Here is a 25,452-nt window from a genome sequence, read left to right on the forward strand (position 1 = left end):
AGAACTGAACTTGTATTGTGTTGTGTTAGTTTTATTCTCTATTGTCTTCTGGCACTTTTCTACTCACTTCATTTCTTGTTGTTACCAACATTAGTGCCTGCTCCACTCACTTTTCTGAATTAAAAATTCACCCCATATACCGGAGCATACTCAATGTCTCAATCGTTTCTATGTTACATGTTTGTGTTGTGAATACTGGCTATTAAGCTTAATTGCTGGCCAAACTAACTTCGCGGGGGTAGTGTGTGTTGAACCCGCGATCTCCAGTAGTCGGTGAGAGAGAGAGAGCTCTAGGAATGACCTGAGTTTGATACGATTTTTTTTTTTGGGGGGGGGGGGGGGGGGGATCGTGGATAGCTCATACGGTAGAGTCACGCTCTCTAAACCCCCAGGCGGAGTTGTCGTACCAATAAGGTCTCTGGTTCAAACTCCATCACCGCCGCAAAAAAAATTATTCTCTATTGTCTTCTGGCACTTTTCTACTCACTTCATCTCTTGTTGTGTCACCATGATTGTCACTTAGATTTTTTTTTAAAAGGGGGAGTAATATGCAACAATTTGGGGTTTCTTTTTTCTGTTGACACTTTGAATTAAACTAAAATCTACTGCTAATCTCGACTTACTTGAAAATTATATTTAATCTTCTGATATCTTTGTATTTACTCACTGAAACTGTGATTTTATAGGAAAATGTATATCACGAGTGTTATAATGACAGGTTTTGACCAGTCTTGAATATTTCGTAACCTTCGGAAATAGCCCTCTCAAGGCCGAAGTCACCTTTCGGTCCAAAAATCCAAAAAAGGTCTAGGGGTAGACCTACTTTTAGCCTGCTCAATCATAATACGATTCAATAGTCTGATCACGCCGCCCGGCAACGGCGGCCATCTTGGTTCTAAATAAAGAAAATAATTACTTTTTATCTCTCATCCTGGCTAGAACTTTTCATATGTCTTGAGATCAGAATGTGTAAAAGTCAAAACATGATCAAATGTATGTGTTTTTCTTCTTCTCTGGATACCCTTTATGCTCGCCGGAAAAATATTTCATACGGGCGTCCGCCATTTTTCCGATAGTTTAGAGCCAGTGTTACCATGCGTCATTAGGAAGGAAGTGACGTTACGACTGTTGAAGAGTATCAGTGTCGGCAGGTCGGGCGGTCTCGACCAGTATAGGTTTCGCGAAACTCGAAATCACTTCCCACAGCACCGTGGTTCTCAGAACTAAAGAGAGATAACCAGAGCAAAATATGCTTTTCAAGTCAACATGGCAACTCGCTTCTTTTTTTTTTTTTTAATCCATCTTCTGGAACTTGGAACCAACGCAAACATCTTGGAAGTGAGAGGTAGGATGGTCGAGCGTCTGTCCGTGACCTTCGTTACTCTAGTCACGAAGGCCACGGCGGAGGCCAGATAGTCACGAAGGCCACGGTCTGTCACGATGGTAGCTAGTATCTACTTGGCTTTCACTGTCACGATGGTAGCTAGTCTCTACTTGGTTTTCACCACTGTCACCGCCTGCCGCGGTTTCGAAACTAGGTTTTGCGAACTCTAAACCGAAACCGGAACCTTGAAAAAAAATAAAAATGAATTGAAATTCCCTTTATTCATCCCGCAGGGAAAATTTGTCTCTAGGGTCTATTCATCCCAAGGGAAGACTGGAATAACCCAGGCGTCAGCCGCAGTGCAGCGCCGCAAATTGAGCTAGGGCGAAGTGGCTTGCTCAAGGTCACACAGAGCAGCGGAGGGTGATCGAACTCGTTTTCCTTTCGGGTACGAAGCAAAGACCGTACCGCTGAGCCACGCTGCCCCATTTTCGGGAAACCGAAACCGGAACCTTGCACCCCACTACCAAAAATCCAATGAAGGTCAAAAACGTTTTTCTTTTTTTTCTTTTTTTTTTTAAACTTCTGCCCTCCTTAAATACCCGTAACATCTTCACCGGCTCAATCATGATCATTGCCAAATAACCTGGATACAACAAATAACATATGGCGCATCCGCTTCTTTTTCTTATATAATAATTTATAGGAAGTGTCACGTCCGCCCAGCAACGAGCAGCTTAGTTCTAAACAAAGAAAATTGCTACTTTTTATTCTTCATGCTGGCTAGAACTTTTCCACATGTCATGTGATCAGAATGTATTAAAGTCAAAACATGATCAGATTTATAATGTTTTTGAAGTTTTTTTTCCTATGGATACACTTTTATGCTCGTCGGAGAAGTTATTTCATAAGGGCATCCGCCATTGTTACCATAGATTAGAACCAGTTGCTATGTTACCGTGCGCCATTACGAGGGATGTGACGTCACGACTGTTGACGCCTATTCTCAATACAATGTTATTACATAATATTTAATATAACGCTTAAATTATAATTGTCATATCTTCAATCAACATAATTACTATTGTTGCCGTTCTGTCATGATCTTGATTTATTGATTTATTAATTTATTTATTTATTTATTTATTTATTTATTTATTTATTTATTTATTTATTTATTTATTTATTTATTTATTCATTTATTTATTTATTTATTTATTTATTTTATTATTAATTTATCTATCTATTTACTTTTTTTTTCAATACAACCTATCACTATTTAGTTTTATTTTCCTTATGCCATAACTAAAGCTAGAACAGGTAACAGAATTCCTGATTCGGCCTTAAAAGATCACGTGGCAATTAACCAGTAGATTTTTGACCAATCAAAACATGGAATTTGTGACACACCCTCACACGTGGTCGGACAAACATAGTTGGTTGTTTATAAACAGCAATGTGAATGAATTCGACCCCTCTCGCTCTGATCATTGTTATTGTTTTTATACCGCCAAATGGGTGACTAGTTATCACACGATTTTCTCGATCATATATGAACGTTTAAATTTACACATAGTTTTCTGTGTTTGTGCTATTGATCAAGCGGTAGAACAGTGGGTATTTTACTAAACACATACCATCGACAGTAAAATCTGTGTAGTCTGCTGTGTCTACCAATCACTACCTTTGTTTACATTATGACGACCGTCCGAGAGGCGTGGGTATCTACCTGTCTATTAAAACCATTTAAGAATACTAATACTAACATATTTATAAAATAACAAGCGTCCCCCAACGGAAAATTTCCACACATACCAAACCCAACATAATAATAATAACAAGCACCCAACCAACCAACCAACCAACCAAACAAACAAAAATTGATGCTCCAATGATGCGGCCTCAGAGACCTTGGCGCACCGGAAACCCTGACCTTACGTGACCTTCGTAAAGTTATGGCCTGACACAGTGACCTTCGTAAAGTTATGGCCTGACACTGACCAAAAAATGACGTCAAAATGCCAGTCTTTTGCCACAAAAGAAAACAAATCGTGAGTTGTATTCAATAGTTCAACCAATGAAATAACTTGTTTCCATGAGCTCTACTAACGACAACTCACTGGGCGGTGCAAAAAACAAATAATGACGTCAAACTGCCAGTCCTTTTGGATTTCAGTATCAGGCTCTAGCATAACGATGGCTACGGTCCTAACCACCTGCATCAAAATCGTCACATTTGATACGACACAATATTTATACATTTTTCTTATTCAGATTTATTTTGTACATCACAAACTTTCAAGAATGATCTTTGTTTAATTATTAAGAACCTAATGTTGTTTAGTAGAGAGCTTGTTTCAGTTTTTTTTTTTTAATCAGTTTTTCTGCTGGGTAAGCCTGCCATTTTGGGGAAATACTGACGAAAATGATCGGTAAGGAGAGAGTTAAGTGAAACAGCGGCAGACGTGTATATCTGACCACCACGCCAGATGAGTCTGGTTTAGTAGCGTTGGTCTGGTCCCGCCTTTCTCGTCTGAGGCGCGGCACAAGTAGCTGCGCTGCGACACAGCGTATAGATAGAATGCGCTTGGCCAAGGAGTTCACAACATTGCCATCCGGAAGTATAACGGACCAACACACAAACTCTGTGTAACCTTGAACTTTTATAGTCTGGTTAATACAGTTTAGTGAGAACAACTCACAAACGCGGATGGCAAAAACAATAACAAAGGCCTGAGTGACGTCATCTGAATACTATCTAAACTCGTAGTCACAGACCCCTCGTGTGGGTTATAGATAGATCGAAGTTGACATCACCCTAGAAATAGGAGAGCTAACGTTAGCTCTTCTATTTCTAGGACGTCACTCATGTCTTTGTTATTGTTTTTTTTTTTTTTTTTTTTTTGCCTCCCAATTCTCACTAAATTGTATTAACCACCCTATTAACATTCATGGTTACACATAGTTTTGTGTGTTGGTCCGTTATATTATTTCCGGATGGCATTGTTACGAGCTTTTAAGCCCAGCGCATACTATTTATAGATGGATGGGCCGACTCGGGAGAAATCATACCACACCCGAAGTCCTCAACCTCCAACCCCCCCCCCCCCCCACCCACTTAACAAACAACAGCAAAAAAAAAAAAAAGAAATCAGCCAAAAACATAAAACATTAAACCATAACGACTTAGTCTAATACTCATAGTATAACCCCAATAACAAATGCTGCATAGGAAAATGAAAACAAAACAACAAAACAAGTGTACAATAAATCTAGAAGCGCTTGCCGCTCGGCTAGAGAGCGGGAAAGTGGGTGGCCACCCTTGGACTCCTTAGGGAGCAAGGGAATTCGATCACTAACACCAATCATTCTCTACATTTATAACCTCGTTCCCACCAACAGTAAACTTACTCTTTTTCTTAACAGCTTCAAATATAATATTCGAAGAAGTAGAAAACGGTAAGGGCTGCCTGAAGCCGGTGACCGTAAAATACTAACGAAAGAGTGAAAATGGAAAGGCTTCGTATGGGAACAAAACAGACAATGGACGTTTCGGGTACAAACCCTTCGTCAGCACAACAGTCTGTTGTGGTGACGAAGGGTTTGTACCCGAAACGTCCATTGTCTGTTTTGTTCCCATACGAAGCCTTTCCATTTTCACTCTTTCGTTAGTAAATATAATATTCCTAACCCAAACCTTCCGCCCCCTTAACATTAGATATTCGAATTGTAACCCCATAACACCCAAGAAAACTAGTCTTTGATATAACTAAACATGCTGTCTCAAAACTTCCCTCCTAATCCCGCACCCCCCCCCCCCCCCCCCCCTTTCAGATTTGACTACCGTCTATCGTTTTTTATTTCTGCTTCTGCACCTCCATTGCACAAGCGCAACCCACTTTATAGGGAATGAGATTAGCGGAAGAGTGGCGTCCCTTGATTGGACGTCACCCATAGTCTGTGACGTCACCGGCGGAAAAGTTATTAGAGAGAGAGAACGTCATGCTGGGTGAGTCACACACTATGGGTGACGTCCAATCAAGGGACGCTACTCTTCCGCTAATCTCATTCCCTATAGGTACAGACCTGTCGTCTATCTGCAATTTAGTAATGTATTTATGTCTTTATTGCTTTGTTTATTGTTTGTTGTTGGCTGAAGAAGGGTTTTGAGCCCGAAACGTTCCGTGTTTGGTATTTTGTTCTTTTTTGAAGCTGTTCTATTCATGTTTGTTTATTACTTTTTACAGTCCACAGCTTCTAGCAGCCCAGTATAACAAGGAATTAAATGCAACCTTTTCTTTGACCACATTCGTTTTAACAGTTTGGACCTTCGTCAATTTAGATATAAGACAATCCTCTTATTTCAGACGACAGTTGACCCATTTCACCGAACCAGGAATAAATTTATAATATTGTTAGTTGAAATAGCGTGTTGTATTCGTCTGTTGCACAATTTGTCGTTACTGGAGAATTTATTACTATTTTTCGTTCCTCAATTTCGGTTTCAAACTTTGTGAACTTAGAATTTATCACATGACTGACAACATTCAAAATGGCGATGGGCTATCTTGAAAGCGGCATAAGACACTTCACCGGAAGCGAGGACGAGAGACGCATGCGCAAAACCAGGGTTACGTTCTCTCTGTAAGGGCATGTCAAGATTTGTGGATGTCACCTCGTTGATATCTTCTCGACTCCTGACCTTTGAGTTGGTGTGTTGGTCTCTGACCTTTGAGTTGGTGTGTTGGTCGAGACCAATGCCCTTGTACAAAATCTGTATTCTTTTTGGAATGTTTCATCAACCAGACAAGAGCTCCCTCAGTGGTCAGCTGGGACACCGTGTCCATTTTGGGTTTTCCCGATTTGAAGGACGAAACGACATCATCTTTAGAATTCGAAATCTCACTTTGTTTTGGAAAAAACTTATTGGAAAACATAGTTTTCTTTGCTTGTGTTTTTGATAGAAAATCGTTAAGAAATGTTTGATTCTGATTTGAGCAAGATCGTTTGTGATGTCTGTTTTGGTGTTTGATTTCGTTACAATTTTGGTAACTGTATTCGCAACCATTGTAGCTGGTGACACTATGATTGCCGGCTCTATTTGTGAATAAATTATTGTAGTTAACATTGTCATCGCTGTCACCAAGACAAACGTCATAAAACTCGTCAAGTTCGTTGGAAAAATTGGCGGAATATGTTTTTCTACCTTCGTGACTTTTTCTACTCTTGGTGATGGCCTTGACCTTGCCTTTGTGTGTTACATCATCACCATTCTCGTCACTGTAATCTGTATCGTTTTCGTTATCATTAACATCGAATGAATCGTCAAGATTCGTATTACTGTCCGTAGCATCATCTGCTTTACTTTCATCATTAACATTTTGCCCCACCCGCTTTCCATCATCTTCACCAACAATATCATCGTCATCGTCGTCGTCGTCATCATCATTATCATCATCATCATCATCATCGTCATCATCATCATTATCAATGTCATCACCATCATCATCATCATCATCGTCGTCGTCGTCGTCACTGTCCTCCTTCACAGCCATGTCCACGTGATCCACGTCAATTTTCCCCGTCTCCATCTGATCACTCAGAAGCTTCTTCCAGCCGTTTCTCTCGCTGCCGAAGGTTTCCTCCGCATCGTTTTCAGTCTTACGTTCCTTGAAGGCCGAGAAGACAAAGACAACTCCTCCAAGGACAAGGACGGACACGACCACGGCAATGACGATACCCACGTGATCGGCCATGGATCTGTACCATCTGGCTGGCGTGGACACCCGGTCATCAACATCCACAAGGTACCTGGAGAGGTCAAAAAAAAACAAAAACAACTTGAGCTTTTATAACCACTAAATGTGCTCAAAGCGCTTTACAAAGGGTCCTTGACCACCTGGCTGGTGCGGACACCCGGTCATCGACATCCACAAGGTACATGGACAGGTCAAGAAATAAAAACAACTTAAGCTTTTATAACCACTAAATGTGCTCAAAGCGCTTTACAAAGGGTCCTTGACCACCTAGATGGTGTGGACACCCGGTCATCGACATCCACAAGGTAACTGGACAGGTCAAGAAAAAAAACAAACTTGTGACCCATCGTCTCAAAACGGTATTATGTCGGAACGAACCAGATGCTTAAAAGCCGAATTTAATGTTAAACTGGTCAAAAATATAAATTGTTGGCATTAGCACCCCAAAATATGGTTGCCATTCTCCTCAATAACTCATATAAACTCAACACAGGTCTGATATTTCTGGCTATAAATTCAATTTTCAACATATTAACAAACCCGACTTAATACCGTTTTGAGACGAAGGGTCACACTTGAGCTTTTATAACCACTAAATGTGCTCGAAGCGCTTTACAAAGGGTCCTTGACCCAGAGCAACACATGACATGTAGAACGAGACATGGCGCCTGTTAGGCGATAATAATATAATGATTTTTTCCTCGACAGAGACAATGTTGCTAATGGGGCGTATAGTTGAGTCGAAATTAATGTTTTGGGTTCGAGCCTCATTCGGCGCATACTTGAGTCCTTGGAAAAGGCTCTTTACTCACATTCTCTCACCGTACTCAGGCGTAAAAAATGAGTACCTGGCCGTTAACAGCGTTGTCTCTGTTCGAGAAAAATTGTAATATCGTCTAACAGGCGTCATGTCCCGTCCTAAATGTTAAATACTGCTGTTGGCCAGAGACCCCTTGTAAAGTAGCAATGACTATCCCGCACAAATCTTTGGGCCTCTTTTTCGCTCACAAAGTGCCCAAATTCGCGACAAAATATGGGACCAAGCCGTTCCGTACATGCTATTTAAAAAAATTAATTCCGAAGCTGTTTATCAATGAATATGACTGAAAGTTGGCACACAGTTAGAAAAGAGGTCATTTTAGATTATGTCAAGCGACAAAACTCGTACGATTACCAGAAGACCGTTAAAAATAGATTTTTACTCTTTGGAGTACCATATTTCTAAAACTACAAAGAGGAGAGATTTTGTCGCTCATAAGATTATATATGCACATTTCTTCTATTTATATTTCAAATTTCATTGGATTATGATAAGTACTTTTCCCGTATTCTCACAAAACATCAACCCAATTTGCATTTCAATGAGTGAAAATATGGAGACGGCCATTTTGCTCCACCATCGCGCGACACAAAAATGACGTGAGCGAGGCAAGGCTGCCAGGTGGCCAGACTTTAACCTGACCAAATTCGAGTTCAAAAGTGGCTAAATAGAAAATCATATGGCTTTCACTATTAAGACTGGCCCACTTAAAATGAACTAAATTTTAACAAACAGAAAATTGAATAGACTAGGATAAATTTCAATGAGACAAAAATAGATGAATAAAATTTAATAAAAGAAGCAAAATTATATATTTGGCCACACACGTGGCCATCTGGCAACTTGTTCGCGGTGACTGACGACACAAATCCTCGCGCGCTTTTTTAAAATTAAGGCATTGTTTCATTGTTATGTCATAGGGATAGTAGATTAACTCTCTCTCTATCTCTCTCTCTCTCTCTCTCTCTCTCTCTCTCTCTCTCTCTCTCTCTCTCTCTCTCTCTTTCTCTCTCCCTCTTTCTCTCTCTCTCTCTCTCTCTCTCTCTCTCTCTCTCTCTCTCTCAAACAAACAAATACTAGAAATAACATAAGCCATGGTCTCACGGGACTGATTGATAATAATTTAGCAGGCATTTTTCGTTTGATTTGTATGTGTTGTAGACACAAAATTACACTTCGGAAAAGTTCCAAATGATCAATATTATGTATATTTTAAAACAAAATTATAGTTGACCCTAGCCATACAGCTCTAAAACTATACAAGTTAGAACTTTTCTGATGTCCTCGTCATATTTTCTGATAATTTTGCCATAAAATTGCCAAGTTTTAATATCTTATTCCACATATTAAGCGAGATACAGCCACAAACCAGAATAAAACGCAGAAAAAGCGTCCCATATTTTCCGTATTTTTTTCTCTTTGTGAGTCATCCAAATAAATGACACATTTGAAACTGCATAACTTTGTTATATATTAATGGATTTCCAAAATTCAAAAAGATTTTTACTCAGTGGAGATAGGGCTTTGATTTAAGAGGAGTATTTCCTACAAAAATAGAAGAAAAATTTTTTTCATAGTCATTGCTATAAGCACTTTGAGTACGTTAAGTGGATATTGCACATTATAAAAGCTCAATTTATTATTATTATTATTATTATTATTATTATATTATTATTATTATTATTATTATTTTATTATTATTATTTATTATTATTATTATTATTAGTATTAAGGGAATGTTATTTTATTTATTTAAAAGATGCACTCCAATGTTTGAAAAGTACAACACATTTAAAACTGGAAACCACAATACAGGACATAGTAACTAACTTGAGCTTTTGAATAATGCAATATCCACTAAATGTGCTCAAAGCGCTTTACAAGGTGTCCCTGGTCAACAGCAACATTTAACATGTAGGACGGGACATGACGCCTGTTAGGCGATATCATTACAATTTTTTTTTTTTTTTACCATGCCGTCTTCCAGGTTCTATCACTGGTGGAATCTAAAACCTCGCATTCCCACGGGCCCTTCATGGATTTCAATACCCTGCGTACTACGTCATCACTTTTGTTGGACGCGATGGTTGGCGGTGGTGACGTCACATAACTTCCGTTGTGCAACCAATGCCTCGTGGAAGACGTAAAGAGCTTTCCTAGACCATCGCTGTGGCAATCCAGAACCATCGATTCTTCTTCCAAGGCGATCATCGTTGGGGTTTCGCTGGTAACCTGCTTATTAGATTAGAAAACAGACTTTTAAAAAGAGCATTTACATAGAACAATATACGATTCTTTAATCTCTTTGCATTTATTAAACGAGTTATTTTGATCGTGCCCAATAGCACAACGAACTTCAACGAGCTTGCGAGTATGTAATATTGCACGATAAAAATATATCGCGTTTAATAAATACAAAGAAATGAAAGAATACGTTGATTCTACCCCTACAAGTAAGATTATTAGATATTTTGTGACCAAATGGTTTGGTATAAGTACATCTATTCACAATAATTTGTATCTTTCTCCTTCTGCTTGAATGACAATTTGACCCAAAAACAAAAACATTCGGTTTCTGTTCATGCGCACTAAAAGACTAGAATATTTTTAATCGGCAATTAGTTGTCTTTTACAACTAATTTCATACCAATAAAATGTGCAAAAATATTCTACAATCGTTGAATAACATTTGTATTCAACGGGTTCAAAGCATTATTCAACGATGACGTATTTACTAAGAAATGATAGGGTTTCCATTGACATGGGTGAAATAATATCCGTACTCAACGCGTTTTACAAGAGGTCCCTAGACAGTTTTATATCTTTTGCACTTTATTTAAGGAAAAATAATATATTATAAGCATTTTAACCTACCAATATGTAGAAATATATTTGTGAGAAAAACGCCCTCAAACTTTAACGAACGCTATTTTAACGTTTAAATAATTTAAAGTCCCCAAGATTTATATTGAAATCAAAATGTTTATAATGTAAAGCGTTCGTCAATATATTTGGTGAAAGTTAAAGTATGCACAAATGAGCACACGAGCATATAATCGGGAAATCCCAATTTCTATCGGAAATTCCCAGTACACATTCGACTCGCCCTCTCTCAAAAAATACTTCCAGTGAAATGTGGGCTATCTATCTACGTCCAAAATAGAGGGCCTCATATTCAGAAGAAAAAAAGTGAGGTGCAGATACTTTTATCAATAATGATGAGAGATATAAAGTAGCATTGAGAATTGCCAGCCAGGTGAAAATAGAGAATATCCAGTCACGTGGTCAGTGCCAAACTCAGGATCCATCAGACACAACACGACACCTGGCTGAGGGATAGAGAGAGAGAGAGAGAGAGAGAGAGAGAGAGAGAGAGAGAGAGAGAGAGAGAGGGGGAGGGGATAGAGAGGGAGAGAGAGAGAGAGAGAGAGAGAGAGAGAGAGAGAGAGAGAGAGATTAGCGAGCAGTCGCACTAGCCATTGAGCCATTAGCCACGCGACTGATCGCTGATCTCTCTCTCTCTCTCTCTCTCTCTCTCTCTCTCTCTCTCTCTCTCTCTCTCTCTCTCTCAGCCAGACGGAGGGTGTCGTGTCAATTGGATCCCGAATTTTCCACCGAGCCCGTGACATTTTATTCTCTGTTTTCATCTGGCACTTCTCCGTACCCTAAATGTGACCCTTCGTCTCAAAATGGTATTAAGTCAGGTTTGCTAATATGTTGAACATTGAATTTATAGCCAGAAATATCAGACCTGTGTTGAGTTTATATGAGTTATTGAGGAGAATGGGTACCATATTTTAGGGTGCTAATGCCAACAATTTATATGTTTGACCAGTTTCACATTAAATTCGGCTTTTAAGCATCTGGTTCTTTCCGACATAATACCGTTTTGAGACGATGGGTCACAAATGTCCCACCATTGGCGCCTCGAATATTCTGTGAGATAAAATAAAATATAACCTGAAGACTAAAGACCCCCGTGGTGATGTTTTCGGTGAGATTGCCTTGCTGAGATTGAACATAGCATGTGTAGACTCCACTGTCCGATGGACGGACACTGGTCATCTCAAGGTTGCCTTTGAAGTAGAATGTCCGGCTGGTAGAGATAGAGAGGGAAGATGGAGGGGGAGAAGAATGATTGCGATTGTTATGGCGAGGGTGGAGGTTGTAAAGATATGTTGTACGGCGATGTGGTCTAGCGGTCTGACACTCGCTTTCGAATCGGAAGGTCCTGGGTTAGAGCTTCGGTTGGCGCATAGTTGAGTCCTTGGAAAAGGCACTTTACTTACATTTTCTCACCGTACTCAGGTAAAATGAATACATGGCCGTTAACAGCGTTGTCTCTGTTGAAAAAAAATTGTGTTATCGTCTGTCAGACGTCTTGTATCATTCTACATGTGACTTGTTGCTGCTTGTCAAGGACTGTTTGTAAAGCGCTTTGAGCAAGTTTAGTGGATATTGCTCTATATAAAAGCTTAATTTTTAAAAAGATGATAATTGGGATGATGATGATGGCGGTGTTGGTGATCATATTGGTGATGATGATGACGATAATGATGATGATGATGATGATGATGATGATGATGATGATGATGATGATGATGATGATGATGATGATGATGATTATGACGAAGACGACGACTACTATTACAAATGTAACAGACCTGGAATCCATCACCAAAGGAAGACCGTTAAAGTGCCAGGAAAGAGTTGACTGTGGAAAAAAGTCCAAGGCTGCCTTCGTAATGGAATGGCCACACACATATCTGTCGAAGACGTCACTTTGTATAGGGAAGAAACGTAATGGAATGGCCTCACATATATCTGTAGAAGACGTCACTTTGTATAGGGAAGAAACGTAATTAAATGGCCACACATATATCTGTAGAAGACGTCACTTTGTATAGGGAAGAAATGTAATGGAATTGCCACACATATATCTGTGGAAGACGTCACTTTGTATAGGGAAGAAACGTAATGGAATGGCCACACATATATCTGTAGAAGACGTCACTTTGTATAGGGAAGGAACGTAATGGAATGGCCACACATATATCTGTAGAAGACGTCACTTTGTAAAGGGAAGAAACGTAATGAAATGGCCACACATATATCTGTAGAAGACGTCACTTTGTATAGGGAAGAAACGTAATTAAATGGCCACACATATATCTGTAGAAGACGTCACTTTGTATAGGGAAGAAATGTAATGGAATGGCCACACACACATCTGTGGAAGACGTCACTTTGTATAGGGAAGAAACGGAATGGAATGGCCACACATATATCTGTGGAAGACGTCACTTTGAATAGGGAATGAATGTAATGGAATGGCCACACACACGTCTGTGGAAGACGTCACTTTGTATCGGGAAGAAACGTAATGGAATGGCCACACACATATCTGTGGAAGACGTCACTTTGTATAGGAAAGAAACGTAATGGAATGGCCACACACATATCTGTGGAAGACGTCACTTTGTATAGGGAAGAAACGTAATGGAATGGCCACACACATATCTGTGGAAGACGTCACTTTGTATCGGGAAGAAACGTGATGGAATGGCCACACACATATTTGTGGAAGACGTCACTTTGTCTAAGGAAGAAACGTAATGGAATGGCCACACACATATCTGTGGAAGACGTCACTTTGTATAGGGAAGAAACGTAATGGAATGGCCACACACTTATCTGTGGAAGACGTCACTTTGTATAGGGAAGAAACGTAATGGAATGGCCACACACATATCTGTGGAAGATGTCACTTTGTATAGGGAAGAAACGTAATGGAATGGCCACACATATATCTGTAGAAGACGTCACTTTGTATAGGGAAGAAACGTAATTAAATGGCCACACACATATCTGTGGAAGACGTCACTTTGTGTAGGGAAGAAACGTAATGGAATGGCCACACACATATCTGTGGAAGACGTCACTTTGTGTAGGGAAGAAACGTAATAAATGGCCACACATATATCTGTGGAAGACGTCACTTTGTATAGGGAAGAAACGTGATGGAATGGCCACACAAACATCTGTGGAAGACGTCACTTTGTATAGGGAAGAAACGTAATTAAATGGCCACACACATATCTGTGGAAGACGTCACTTTGTGTAGGGAAGAAACGTAATGGAATGGCCACACATATATCTGTGGAAGACGTCACTTTGTGTAGGGAAGAAACGTAATTAAATGGCCACACATATATCTGTGGAAGACGTCACTTTGTTTAGGGAAGAAACGTAATGGAATGGCCACACACACATCTGTGGAAGACGTCACTTTGTATAGGGAAGAAACATAATGGAATGGCCACACAAATATCTGTGGAAGACGTCACTTTGTATAGGGAAGAAACGTAATGGAATGGCCACACACATATCTGTGGAAGACGTCACTTTGTATAGGGAAGAAACGTGATGGAATGGCCACACAAATATCTGTGGAAGACGTCACTTTGTATAGGGAAGAAACGTGATGGAATGGCCACACAAATATCTGTGGAAGACGTCACTTTGTATAGAGAAGAAACGTAATGGAATGGCCACACACACATCTGTGGAAGACCTCACTTTGTATAGGGAAGAAAGGTAATGGAATGGCCACACATATATCTGTGGAAGACGTCACTTTGAATAGGGAATGAATGTAATGGAATGGCCACACACACGTCTGTGGAAGACGTCACTTTGAATAGGGAAGAAACGTAATGGAATGGCCACACACATATCTGTGGAAGACGTCACTTTGAATAGGGAAGAAACGTGATGGAATGGCCACACACATATCTGTGGAAGACGTCACTTTGAATAGGGAAGAAACGTAATGGAATGGCCACACACACGTCTGTGGAAGACGTCACTTTGAATAGGGATTAAATGTCGTGACATCAAACCTTCTACTTTTTGGTTCCTTAACTCCCCCCTCTCCAACTCTAGGAAAATCGTCACATTCTTTCCGATTCAATGAGTATTTTTCTTATTCTTATTTGTTCGGCACATAACAGAATTTGGAGGAAAAAATCTTTGCGAGATTTATAAGAAGGTAATGGTGATTTGTGAATCTCCTCTTTGGAACAAATTGATTCCAAACAACAATTTTCGGGTTGGGCAAGATAGAGATTTTGAGAAGAATCATGAAACTAGTCAGTAGAAATGATACTTGGGAGTGTGTATGTAGCCAGTAGTTTGGAGTAGTAATAATGAATAGGTTTCATAAAGGTGGCATAGCAAACATTTCAGAAAAAGTGAGAAGTGGGCAATGGTATCAATATTGATGAGAAAAACAGGGTATGGAGAAGTGGTAGATGAAAATAGAGAATAAAGAGTCACGGGGTCAGTGTCAAACTCGGGATTCAATTGACACGAAACCCTACGCCTGGCCAAGAGAGAGAGAGGGAGAGAGAGAGAGAGAGAGAGAGAGAGAGAGAGAGAGAGAGAGAGAGAGAGAGAGAGAGAAAGAGAGAGAACAGCGAGCGGTCACACAACCGAGTGATCTATCCAGCCACACTAAAATATGGGTTTCAAACTTAGTACCAATTATGCACCCCTCTCTCTATCTCTCGACTACTGTGGGGAGACTACAACGAGACTGGCTAACAAACCCCGCAAACTCTCTATAATTGATGAGCAAATTAAGTTATCCGCCATCCTCTGTATGGAACAAGACACGATAACATATAAACATGAAGGACACACATGGAATCGCTCCGATATTGGTTTGAATAAAGTTATGCAGGTCTTTACTCACATTCTCTCACCAAACTCAGGAGAAACATGCGTACGTGGCCTTTAACAGCGTTGTCTCTGTTGGAGGAAAAAAAATAAAGCTGGCCATAGGCGTCATGTAATGTCTCGTGGCAGCAGCCTCTTATGGTTCTCACACTACTATGTTATGACGATCGACCCAATCAGCAAAGTCCGGTCCGCACTCGTGCACACACCGTTCGACTAGATGCTCTGCCGTCTCAGGTTCTTGCCCACAGCGGGTACATATTGGACAGGTAGAAAGACCCCGCCGATGAAGCTCGTGGCCAGTGACCCTTTGTAAAGCGCCCTGAGCAGGTTTAGAGGACATTAGCGCTATATAAATGCTCTAGCTTAAAAAAAAAAATTACCTGACAGATCCCCCAGCCTTGACTGTGAATGTTTGCAGCATCAAGGACAGGAACAGCTCCGTCTTTTTCATCAGAAGGGCCCGGCCATTCAGGGCACTCCGATCATATCCTGTTCCTTCAGTGTCCTGTTCAACACTAACACCAATCGTTGTGGAATCTTTATTGAACATGTCGAGTTCAAGCGAGTTCAAATCTTAAGATTTTTCTATAGAGAGGACCTACAAAAATCTCTGTCGTCTATCTGGAATTAAGTAATGTATTTATGCCTTTATTGTTTTTAGTTGTTGGCTGAAGAAGGGTTTTGAAGCCAAAACGTTCCGGGTTTGGTATTTTATTATTATTTGAAGCTGTTATATTTATTTTTGAGGAAGTGAAGTTGAGAATAAGACTTTCTTTTTTAACTTGTGTCCAAAAACAAACAAAAGAAAATCACAAACAATAATAATGTTATTAGTTATAATAATCTATTTATGGGAGGCCTTCCGCACGTTCCTCGAGCTAAAGGAAAGAACTCAAGTATTCCTTTAATTAACACAGAAAGAAAGAAAGAAAGAAAGAACGAAATAACGAAAGAAAGAAAGAAAGAAAGAAAGAAAGAAAAGAAAACCTTTTACCTTAAACAAAACCATAATAGGAAAACCAAACTCCCTAGGACCTTTACTAAGACATATAGCTAACTCTAATATAAAACAAGAATAAACAACTCCAGTACTACTCTTCAATACTTCAACGACAACGGCGGCTGAGAACCAAAACAATGGCCATACACATTAGGACATTTTTAACGTTTACCAATCACTCAAGATTTGTTCTACAACTTTTTAAATGAAATTCAACAAAAAAAAAAAAACAAAAAAAAAAACAAAAAAAAACAAACAAACAAACAAACAAAAAAACCCCACAAAAAAACAAAACAAAAAAAAAAAAAAAAAAAAAAACAATTGACAAAAGATCCACGGTTAAAAAACAAAACAATATAAATTAGGGTTACCACGAGGAACGTGCGGAATGTCTTTACTTTTATGAATCTGTTTTGTGTTTGGATCGACGTTCATGTCATGCAGGTCTGACATCTGAACACAGTTATGAGGGGCATACTTTAACTCTCTCCTTACCAGGATTTGTTTAAAACTTTCTACAAAGCTTCACACCTACCAAGTACAAAAATAGATTTTTCTAACTCAAACAGTGTAAATGTTGCTGCTCGAAGCTCGAAGAAATAAATAATAACGTGAAGTTGAGATGAATCTTAACTACGCCACTACCACATCATCTCATTCATCTGTGGTGTTTCAATCATCCTGTTTTGTTGATAAAGGGGAAACCCGAAACGTTCATTTGATCTGTTTTTGTAATTAAATTGAAGCTTACATTCAACTTCACGTTATTATTTATTTCTAACACAAACAGAAAAGCAAGAAGTAAATTCTATACAAAACAGTATCAAGTTTTTATAGCTATAATAAACTTTTTTCCTTTAAATATTGTGATGTTCAAAGGAATCAGAAAGAAAATTGTTGGTTGTATCGTAACGAATGTAACGAATTTCCTATGGATGGTAAGGACAGGATTTAACATTGTTGTCATTTGTCATGGACAATATTAGAATAGAATAAATGGTATCGACGTCGCGTGATTAGGCCACTGGACTGTTGCCGAGTCTTTCCAGTCACTGAATGTCTTGTTCACAACAGATCAAATGCATTTCAAAACATTCAGACACGAGGAAACAGCAAGAAACTGGAAAAAGAACGTTTTAAAATAAATGAAAGAAGGAACTTTTTTTCATCTAGAATTGTAAATAACTGGAATAAACTGCAAGAAACCACAGTATCAGCAAAAAATTTGAATAAATTCAAAGCAGAGTTGGAGATAAGCAACATCCTAGGAAACAAGTTCAATTATAAAAATTGGTCCAATCATTAATAGATGAGGATGAGCGAAGGAGACTACACCAAGTCTAAAAGCTCTATACAGAGGTATCCAGGTATTTCCCTACCTGATCTTGTGATCAGGGGCTAGCCTACACTACACTTTCTCTACTGATCTTTTGATCATAGCTATTTTGGGTGGGATGCACTTCTACACTATGCATATAATTTTCCATCACAGCATCTAATTCTAATCTATTCTTGAAAGCATTGACGCTTGGCGCTTCAACAACATTTTCTGGCAATGAGTTCCAACGTTCAATAACTCTCTGTGTAAAAAATATTTTGCGTAATTTTCTGAGATCTCCGTCACACCAATGGGCCCATAATAAATTGGGTAATCAGACCTGAAAATAAGTGCACGTCGGTTTGGATAAATAATGTTATCAAACTATTGTTGTTGTTGTTGTTGTTCTTGTTGGACTCATCTCTGAAAAAGAAAGATAGACATTTAAGATTGATCTCAACATCCGTTCTAATAAAGTGTGAATTTGGAGGAACTCTTCCGCACCGTTATGAAAATGTTTGGCGTCATTCAGACTGCGAGGCTTACAACTTACTTACTTATAAAAATGTAGTCAAAGGCTCGTGCAGAAGTTACCAAGGTGAATTCTACGCGGCTATGTGGTCTAGTGGTATGACACTCGCTTTCGGATCGGAAGGTCCTGGGTTCGAGCCTCGCTCGGCGCATAGTTGAGTCCCTGGAGAAGGCTCTTTACTCACATTCTCTCACCGTACTCAGGTGTAAAATGAGTACCTGGACGTTTACAGCGTTGTCTCTGTCCCAAAAATTTGTAATATCGCCTGACAGGCGTCATGTCTCGTCGTACATGTTATGTGTTGCTGTTGACCAGGGACCCCTTGTAAAGCGCTTTGAGCACGTTTAGTGGAAATTGCGCTATATAAAAGCTCAAGTTTTTTTTTTTTAAGTTGCTAGAAGCTGTGGAATGTACAATGTATTACATAACGTGCACCTATTTTCAGGTCTGATAACCTAAATCATCATGGGCTCATTGTTGTTGTAATGGATATGTCAAAAAATGACACAAAATATCAACGTTGAATTAAGCCATAATTGGATTCAGTAGTCTGATGTCACGCGCCCGGCAACGGCGGCCATCTTGGTTCTAAACAAAGAAAATCATTACTTTTTATTCTTCATGCTGGCTAGAACTTTTCATTCCCTTTTCATATGCCCTGTGATCAGAATGTGTAAAGGTCAAAACATGATCAAATTGATGGGTTTTTTTCCTCTGGATACGCGTTTAAGCTCGCCGGAGAAATATTTCATACGGGCGTCCGCCATTGTTCCGATAGTTTAGAGCCAGTATTACTAAGTTACCATGCGTCATTAGGAAGGAAGTGACGTTACGACTGTTGAAGACTATTGCGTTCGGATGTCAGACCTGTATATATGTACACGTCGGTATTGAAGAAAGATAAATAGAGCAACTTCAAAAGAAGATTTTTAAAATGAAATAATAATTACTGACTATGGGTCGTTTCGGGGTGAAAACCATTCTTCAACCAAAACAAAGACAAATGAATTGTATACAGAGAGACACCGAAAATCTTTTCTGCCGTCCAGTAGTAGGCTTTATAACAACAAGCAATAATCATTTTATATAATTATTTCGCATTTTTACTTTCAAAAAATGTAAATATTAATTTATTAATTTATTTGTCTTGCAATCTTTTCAATTTTCAATTTATAGTGACAGTTTTAACTATTCTACGGTGTTGAAATTATTCATATTATAAAGCGCAGCTCTGGTTATGGAGCTGCTCCCTTTTTTTTTTTGTATATATACATCCTGTTTCTATTGCATTTTTATCTTGTTGTGTAAATTATAACAAGTCTGTACAAAAATTTCCTTTTTGGGATGCAATAAAGTATTATTATTATTATTATTATTATTATTATTATTATTATTATTATTATTATTATATTATTATTATTATTATTATTATTATTATTATTATTATTAATATTATTATAATTATTATTATTATTATTAGATTCTTACACTCTTGATTTTTGGAATTCCGGACGTGTTCCCAACCCAACAGCTGCCAAAACGCAAAGTGTGTCAGAAATCTTTTATTTTACTTCTACCCCTCAATCGATTTCTATTTCGTCATCTTTGAATAAAACACATCTTCAAAGATATTTAAATAAATAAACTTCTTTTTCAAGAATCTATTTTTGTGAAATTGATCGATTTATAATCTGACGTCACAAATTATTATTGTAAACATGATATCATTACACGTTACTATTTAGGGAGAGGGGGTGGGGATGGGGGGGGGGGGGGGGGGGGGGGGGGGGGGGGAGGGGGGGGATGGAATAGTATCAATTCTATACTCGTTGATTGTATGAAATTGTTTTCGTTATTGGTTGAAGACGGCCTGTTCAGGAAACGTATTTATTTCTGATATAGATAGTATGCGCTTGGATAAGAAGTTCACAACATTGCCATCCGGAAGTAAAACTGGCCAACACACAAAACTGTGTGTAACCTTTAACGTTTATAGTCTGGTTAATACAGTTCAGTGAGAAGTAGTCATAAACGCGGATGGCAAAAAAAAACAATAACAAAGACATGAGTGACGTCATCTTCGACCTATCTATACTGGTATACTGGAACCCTCAGGGCAGACAATCAAAGGGAAGGCCACGAGGAACATGGAAAAGAAGCTGATATAGGGAATGAGATTAGCGGAAGAGTAGCGTCCCTTGACTGGATCTCACCAGTGGAGAAGTTATTTGTAAACAAACCAACTACAAGCCAAGCGCTCCAAATACACAATTTATTATTCATATTTCTGTACAAAAATGCATAACGTTGATTATGGTATCCATTTTTGTACAAAAATATGAATAATTTTTTTTTATTTGTAGAGCTTGGCTTGTAGTTGGTTTGTTTACAAATAACTTCTCCACCGGTGACGTCCAATCAAGGGACGCTACTCTTCCGCTAATCTCATTCCCTATACAAAGATGTGATAAGACATGGAACGAGATTTTAAAAGTTAGCTCAGGATAGAGAAGATTGGAAATTGTGAAAAAGTCAATGACGATGATGAATGATGAGTGTTATACTAGTTATTAATAGCTAAACGTGCTCAAAGCGCTTTACCAACAGCAAGACATGACATACAGAACAGGACATGACGCCTGTTAGGCGATATGACAGTTTTTTACAACTGAGTACGGTGAAAGAATGTAAGTAAACATCCTTTTTCAGGAATTCAACTATGCGCCGAGGGAGGCTCAAACTCGAGGTTTTCCCATCCGGAAGTGAGTGTCATATTACAGGATTATATAGATGAACTAGGGGAATACGTTTGACACCAATACTCTTCAACAGTCGTAACGTCACTTCCCTCGTAATGACACATGGTAACTTAGTGACTGGCTCTAAACTATCGGAACAATTGCGGACGCCCTTATGAAATATTTCTCCGGCGAGCATAAAAAAAGCGTATCTTGAGGAAAAAAAAAACACATAAATCTGAATATGTTTTGACTTTTACACATTCTGATCACAAGGCATATGAAAAATTCTAGCCAGCATGAAGAATAAAAACTAATGATTTTCTTTGTTTAGAACCAAGATGGCCGCCGTTGCCGGGCGGCGTGACATCAGACTACTGAATCCAATTATGCCCCCTAGTTGTGTCTTTGACCGTAGCCATCGTAAACTTATAGTCTGGCACTGACCAAAAAAAATGACGTCAAAAGACAGGTCTTAGACCACAAAAGAAAACAAATCGTGAGTTGTATTCAACAGATCAACCAATGGGATCACTTGTTTCCTTGAGCTTTACTAACGACAACTCACTAGACGGTGCAAAAACCTAAAAAAAAAAATAAAAAATACGTCAAACTTTAAGTCCTAGTGGTTCTCGTGTCAAGTTATCGATAGTATGCGCTTGGCTTAGAAGCTCACAACATTGCCATCCGGAAGTATAACGGACCAACACACAAAACTGTGTGTATCCATGAACGTTTAATAGTCATCTTCGAACTATCTTTAGATAGTATGAAATATTGTGTTAAATACTCAGTAACCGTGGGACTAGCCTATTGGCATGTTTGGCATTTGGTAGCAATGGAATAGGGAAGAAACGTGTGATATTAAAAACTGGTTCCTTTTTCATTGGAAGTGTAAAACCACTCTTTCGGGGGACTGAATACATACATTGTGTAATTCATCTTCTGGTGTCAGAGTAATGACATCTTATTTTCTAGTCTAAATAAATGCTGGTCGTCAATAAAGATCATCCATCCTCGCTCTTTTACGTCCTGTTGTATTCCTAAGAATCCGCATATAGATAGAATGAAGATCACGCCACTCATGTATTTGTTATTGTTTTTTGCCATCCATGTTTATGAGTAATTCTCACTAGACTGTATAAACCAGACGATAAACGACGAAAGATTACACATAGTTTTATGTGTTGGTCCGTTGTATTTCCGGATGGTAATGTTGTGAGTTAGCCAAGCGCATATCCTGCGACTGAAATAGTTATACCACCTTTATATAACCTATTCGTTATTAGTACTCCGAAGGACTGGTTACATACACACTTCCAAAGGTTTAGGAACCAGAAGAGTAGAGGATGTGATGTCACAACTTTTTTTCCTTGTTACAGAATAATTGCTAGTTGACTGGAAATTAAATCTCGGAGACGGAAAGGACTCAATGCCAGGAACTGTTCTGATTGGTTAAGACTTGTTTGTTTCTTTTTCAAGGTTTTCCGTCGCTTGCAACACATTACGGTCATATCTGCGCCAGTAAAAAGGAAGAAAATGAAATGGGAAAGTAAAAAGTTCTAGAATTACAATTAAAGCACCGAAGAAAGGGTGAAACAAAGGGGAATTGGTTTAATTAGGAAACAGGTGTAGATTCCAAGAGCACACTATCAAAGTACTTTGTTTGAGATCACCTAGAAACTCACCCAGACACAAGCACAGGTCCCCACTAAGAGGAATACACTCGATTGTTTACAGATCATGTATAATATGTAAACAAAACATAAAACAGTGCATAACAGAGAGATGATTTACAAGGAAAAAACTGTTTTTTGTTTTTAAGGGTTTTACGGCGCTTGCAACACATTAAGGTCATATCAGCGCCAGTAAAAAGGAAGAAAATGGGATAGTAAAAAGTTCTTGAATTACAATAAAGCATCCAAGAAAAGGGAAGACAAAGGGGAATTGGTTCAAATAAGAAACAGGTGTAGATTCCAAGAGCACTCTATCAAAGTACTCCAGACACAAGCACAGGTCCCCGCTAAGCGGAACACACTCAAATGTTTTACAAATCATATATAATATAAAGAAAGCATAATACAGTCCATAACAGAGAGATGATTTACATCTCCCAAAACTCTAACTACACATTTGATTGTTTCCCTCCCAGCTGGGGTAACCAGCCAGGGCCAGGACAAAACCAAGTAATCTCATTCCAAGAAAAACACAGAGAGCATGTTGGAAAACAGCAGATATAGGGGGATAGAAGAAACAGTATGTACCTACCTCCCTGCCCACTATGGAAGGTCGGGAACCCCACCCAGGACCTCCCTGCCCACTATGGAAGGTCAAGAACCCCACCTAGGACCTCCCTGCCCACTATGGGAGGTCAAGAACCCCACCCAGGACTTCCCTGCCCACTATGGGAGGTCAAGAACCCCAGCCAGGACCTCCATGCCCACTATGGGAGGTCAAGAACCCCAGCCAGGACCTCCCTGCCCACTATGGGAGGTCAAGAACCCCACCCAGGACCTCCCTGCCCACTATGGGAGGTCAAGAACCCCACCCAGGACCTCCCTGCTCACTATGGGAGGTCAAGAACCCCACCCAGGACCTCCCTGCCCACTATGGGAGGTCAAGAACCCCACTCAGGCAATGCTTGAACTTCCAGAATGACGCTTGAGAGGAAAGCTTTAAGGTCATGTCAATATCAGCACAAGTCAAATCAAAATGAATAGATGTTTTGTTTGTTTGTTTTTAAGGGTTTCACGGCGCTTGCAACACATTAAGGTCATATCAGCGCCAGTACAAAGGAAGAAAATGGGATAGTAAAAAGTTCTAGAATTACAATTAAAGCACAAAAGAAAAGGTAAGACAAAGAGGAAATGGTTCAAATAGGGAACAGATGTAGATTCCAAGAGCACACCGTCAAAGTACTTAGTTTGAGTAGATGAGGGAAGATCTAAAAATAAACAATGTGTATGGACAATTGATGCATATTTATTATATAAAACGTTCAAAGATCAACGACTCTTGCTTGCACAGTTGAAGATCATACATTTTTTATTTAAGTAGTCATTTGGCAAATGTAGCCGGAGTTTATCCCAGTTTCTGTAGCGTGAAATGGACAGTAACAATTAGTTTATAGACTTTGGGTAGAGTAGTGGCCAATCACAAGGTACTTTCCGTCAAATCTAACAATCCCAGCTACCCAATCACTCTTGGGTGGACAGGGATTTCAGAATGATGATGATGATGATGATGATGATGATGATGATGAGGATGATGATGATGATGATGATGACAATGACGATGATGATGATGATGATGACGATGATGATGATTAGGATGATGATGATGATGACAATGACGATGATGATGATGATGATGATGATGATGATGATGATGATGACGATGATGATGATGATGACGATGATGATGACAATGACGATGATTATGATGATGATGATGATTATAATAATGAAGATGACAATGATGATGATTAAATCATAATAATAATAATAATAATAATAATAATAACAATAATAATAATAATAATAATAATAATAATAATAATAATAGTAATAATAATAATAATAGTAATAATAATAAGCACTTATACAGCGTTTAATCCATGAATAGACTCTAAGCCTTTTAGAAATTCACACTCACACACACATACACACACACACACAGACACACACACACACTCTCACACACACACACACACTCACACACACAGACACACACACACAGACACACACACTCACACACACACACACACACAGACAGACACACACACACACACTCACAGACACACACACACACACACAAAGTCCCTTTTATAACCTATGAAATTTCCCTCCAGAAAACAACATAGCCTTCCACTCAGATTTGTTTTTACTAAAGTTTAAGTAGCCGAGTGGAATCAGATGAGGATCTCAACCTTCTTGGCTGTCAATAAAACCAAAATGACGGCCTTTCGCCTGGGCATTATGAGATACCATCGCCCATGCATTAACTTGAGCCTTTATATAGCGCAATATCCACTAAACGTGATCAAAGCGCTTTACAAGGGGTCCCTGGCCAACCGTAACATGCAACGTGTAGAACGAGACATTACGCCTGTCGATAAGAAATGTAGATGGGAATTTATTTTTAGCCAATGCTGCTCATTATCATATATACCAGTAACATTTCGTAACACAGCGCATATTATCATTTATCAGTAACATT

At 39.0% G+C, this 25,452-nt stretch overlaps 2 protein-coding genes across 2 annotated transcripts in view; both read right to left on the minus strand.

Moving 5' to 3' along the window:
- Positions 1-5,979: 5,979 nt before the first annotated feature.
- Positions 5,980-18,422, minus strand: LOC144975894 (uncharacterized). Its single transcript, XM_078920081.1, has 6 exons — positions 18,305-18,422; positions 16,027-16,267; positions 12,568-12,669; positions 11,864-11,999; positions 9,876-10,135; positions 5,980-7,135 (listed from the first exon to the last, which is right to left on the minus strand). The coding sequence occupies exons 2-6, from the start codon at positions 16,194-16,196 to the stop codon at positions 5,980-5,982; spliced, it is 1,824 nt and encodes a 607-aa protein (XP_078776207.1). The 5' UTR covers positions 16,197-16,267; positions 18,305-18,422.
- A 5,776-nt stretch (positions 18,423-24,198) lies between these two features.
- Positions 24,199-25,452, minus strand: part of LOC144975895 (uncharacterized) — a 49,670-nt gene continuing 48,416 nt past the window's right edge. Inside the window, exon 22 of the mRNA XM_078920082.1 lies at positions 24,199-25,452. This exon is cut by the window's right edge and continues 1,339 nt beyond it. The gene's annotated coding sequence lies outside the window, so the exon portion shown is untranslated.

The sequence above is a fragment of the Berghia stephanieae genome, chromosome 6, assembly GCF_034508935.2.
Source record: "Berghia stephanieae isolate SIO BIC M18660-M18661 chromosome 6, UCSD_Bste_1.3, whole genome shotgun sequence".
NCBI classification, from domain to species: Eukaryota; Metazoa; Mollusca; class Gastropoda; order Nudibranchia; family Aeolidiidae; genus Berghia; species Berghia stephanieae.